General features: G+C 69.1%; 1 protein-coding gene across 1 annotated transcript; it reads right to left on the bottom strand.

Moving 5' to 3' along the window:
- Nucleotides 1-4: 4 nt before the first annotated feature.
- Nucleotides 5-2,595, bottom strand: MCM7 (minichromosome maintenance complex component 7; the record flags this gene model as incomplete). The annotated part of the gene is made up of 8 exons (XM_085298351.1): nucleotides 5-40; nucleotides 241-372; nucleotides 498-612; nucleotides 690-839; nucleotides 1,380-1,517; nucleotides 1,586-1,766; nucleotides 2,135-2,259; nucleotides 2,359-2,595. Coding segments are annotated over 8 exons (1,114 nt in total), but the record flags the coding sequence as incomplete, so codon positions are not given.
- Between the last annotated feature and the right edge of the window lie 124 nt (nucleotides 2,596-2,719).

The following is a 2,719-nucleotide window of genomic DNA, read 5'->3' as shown; positions in this document are numbered from 1 at the left end:
GCCACGCCAGGGTCCCCCATGAGGCAAATATTGATGTTACCTGCGGGGGGGGAAAGGGGGAAACGGTGAATCCTCGGGGCAGAAGCCACCCCCCTCTGCCATCGGGGAGGGAGCCGCCCCGAATCCTTCGGTCGCGGCTGGCGATTCCCTCCTCGGCCCCATCCCACGCCCCAAAACCTTCCCGCGCGCCCTCGGAGCCACGTTCTCCCCACGGGGACGCCCTGTCGGCGGCGGCCTCACCTCGGATCTTCATGCCGTGGGGGCTGCGGTCCACGCCGCCCACCAGCAGCAGCAGCAGCGCCTTCTTCACGTCCTCGTGGCCGTAGATCTCGGGGGCGATGGAGGAAGCCAGCTTGTCGTAGAAGTCTTCCTCTGCAAACGCAGCGAGGGAGGCCGTGAGGGCGGCCGGCTGCCTCGCCGTGGGGCAGCTCCGGGCTTTTCCAAGCTGGCGGGACGCGACTCGGGTCACCGACGGCTCAGCGACGCCCGAATCTCACCCGTGATCTGCCGGAGCTCCTCCTCGGTCAGCTCCCCGGCCCCCGACTCGTCCTCCTCGCTCTTGTTCATCTTCACGATGCGGTGGGCCTCCAGGTAGGTCTCGGAGAGCAGCCCCTGGGGACAGGGGGGGGGACGGTGGGCTCGGGGCAGGCGGGCCGCAGCCCCCTGCCCGCGGCGGCCGTGGGGCTCACCTGGGCGATCTGGCGGAAGCCGGTCTTCAGCAGGGGCAGGAAGACGCCGGTGACGCTGACGTGGTCGCCGGGCTGGGCCAGGCGGGTGTTTTCGCCGTGCACGGCCACGCTGATGGAGCGCGGGAGGTGCCCCACGGGCACCTGGTCGGTCTGCGGAGGGCGGCGGGTGAGCGTGGGGGTCCCCGCCCCAGGCCCAGGAACCCACCGCTGCCCTCAGACGCGGGCGTTGCCAGTACGGACCGGGATAAAAACGACACAGGCGTCCCGGCGCCCTCAAGCCCGCGTGTTACACCACCAGCCCCGTGCTGAGCGCGCTGACAGCACCAGGGGGAGGATTATCCCCCTCTACCCTACGCTGAGAAAAGCCCAGCTGGAGTCTGGGACCAGTTTGGGGCTCTCCAGCACAGGAACGCAGCGCTGTGGGGCCGGAGCCGGGGGTCGCAAAAGTGAGGCCGAGGCAAGGCAGGGAAAGCAGGTTGTGTTGATGCCGTCGTCTCCCCGATGGGGATGTGTCAAAGAGGAACGGGGACAAGGCATAGAAAGGACGGGATCCTCCGCCCGCAGCCGGGCGCCAAACCCCAACCCGCGGCTGTGGGCAAAACCCCGAATTCCCTCTGGGCTCAGTGGCTCCGTGACCCAGGTTTAAGGGGCTCCCGACAGCGCCGTAGCCTCCCGCCGCCTCGTACTCACGTGTTCCTGCATCTTCAGCTCCTGGAACTTGATGAACTTGGAGCCGCGGCTCTGGAGGTAGAGGCGGCCCCCGGAGCGGTTCGTCTGGCACTCCCGGCTCGGGCACATGATGAGCGGCATGAAAGTGGGCGACTGGATCTGCGGAGGGCGGCGGGGCTCAGCGGACGCCCCTCCCCGCTCGCCGCCCTCGTCCCCACGGCGCTTACGGGCTGGTAGGTCTCGGCTCCGCACTGGTCRCAGCTGTAAGTGGCCACGACCATCATGGGTTTGACCTCGGTGACGCGGGTGACGATGCCRCGGACGGTCACCAGCTTCCCGATGCAGTCGGCCTTGACGTCGCGGACCACCCGGGCCTTGGCCGTCGACGGGGCCTTGAAGTAGAGCTCGCTGGGGCGGGAGGGACAGGGACACGGGTTAGAGCGGGGTGCGGGGACAGGAAGGGGACGCGAACAAGGCAGAGAGGGGGCAGGGGGCTAGAAGGAGGCACAAATGACGAAACAGAGGTTTAAGGGGAGGGAAATCTGCCCACAAAGATCAGAAAAGGAAACAAATGGGAACAGGAGATGAGAGAAAGCTGGAAACACGGAATTAAAACAAAAACGCAAATAAATGTTAGAGAGGAAACACAGGGCAGACGCGAGCCAAAGACGGGGTGCAGGGACGGGGCTTCGCGACGACGCTGAAGGACGAGGCGGCGGCTAGAAGGGGACGCGGAGGCGGCGGCCGCGTCCCCAGCCCCCCCGCCCGGCGCTCACAAGCGTCGCAGCAGCTCCGGCGGATACTGGTTCTGGGGGCTGCGCGTCTCGCCGGCGTCGCGGCCCCGCTGCTCCAGCAGCAGCCGGTGCTCGATGTAGACGTCCAGCACGTCCTTGCGTGTCACCTGKGGGCACAGCAGGGACGGGGGGGGGTGTCAGGAGGGGACAGCAGGGTGTCCTCGCTGCTGTCCCCCCCCCCCACGGCTGTCAGGCGCCTCCCACACCTCGCGCTCCTTGTACTGGGGCAGCAGCTCGTGCACGGCGTCGGCGAAGAGGCGGCTGTAGCGCTTGGCGTTCTCGCACACGGCGTCCGCCAGCTCGGGGTCGTCCTCGGCCACGTCGTCCAGGGCCACGTACAGGGCCACCTGGTCCCGGTGCGCCAGCGCGGCCTGCGGGGACAGCGCAGGAGGGGTGGGGGTGAGGAGGGACCCTGATCCGGCCCGGGGGCGCCGCCGCCGCCCCTTCCAGGGGGGCGAGGGGCCCCAAAGCAGCCCGGGGGCGCCGCCGCCGCCTCTTCCAGGGGGGCGAGGGGCCCCAAAGCGGCCCGGGGGCGCCGCCGCCGCCTCTTCCAGGGGGGCGAGGGGC

The sequence above is a fragment of the Rhea americana genome, unplaced genomic scaffold (assembly GCF_003343005.1).
Source record: "Rhea americana isolate MKP2758 unplaced genomic scaffold, rheAme1 scaffold_1383, whole genome shotgun sequence".
Taxonomy (NCBI): domain Eukaryota; kingdom Metazoa; phylum Chordata; class Aves; order Rheiformes; family Rheidae; genus Rhea; species Rhea americana.
This window is presented reverse-complemented; position numbering and strand designations above follow the sequence as displayed.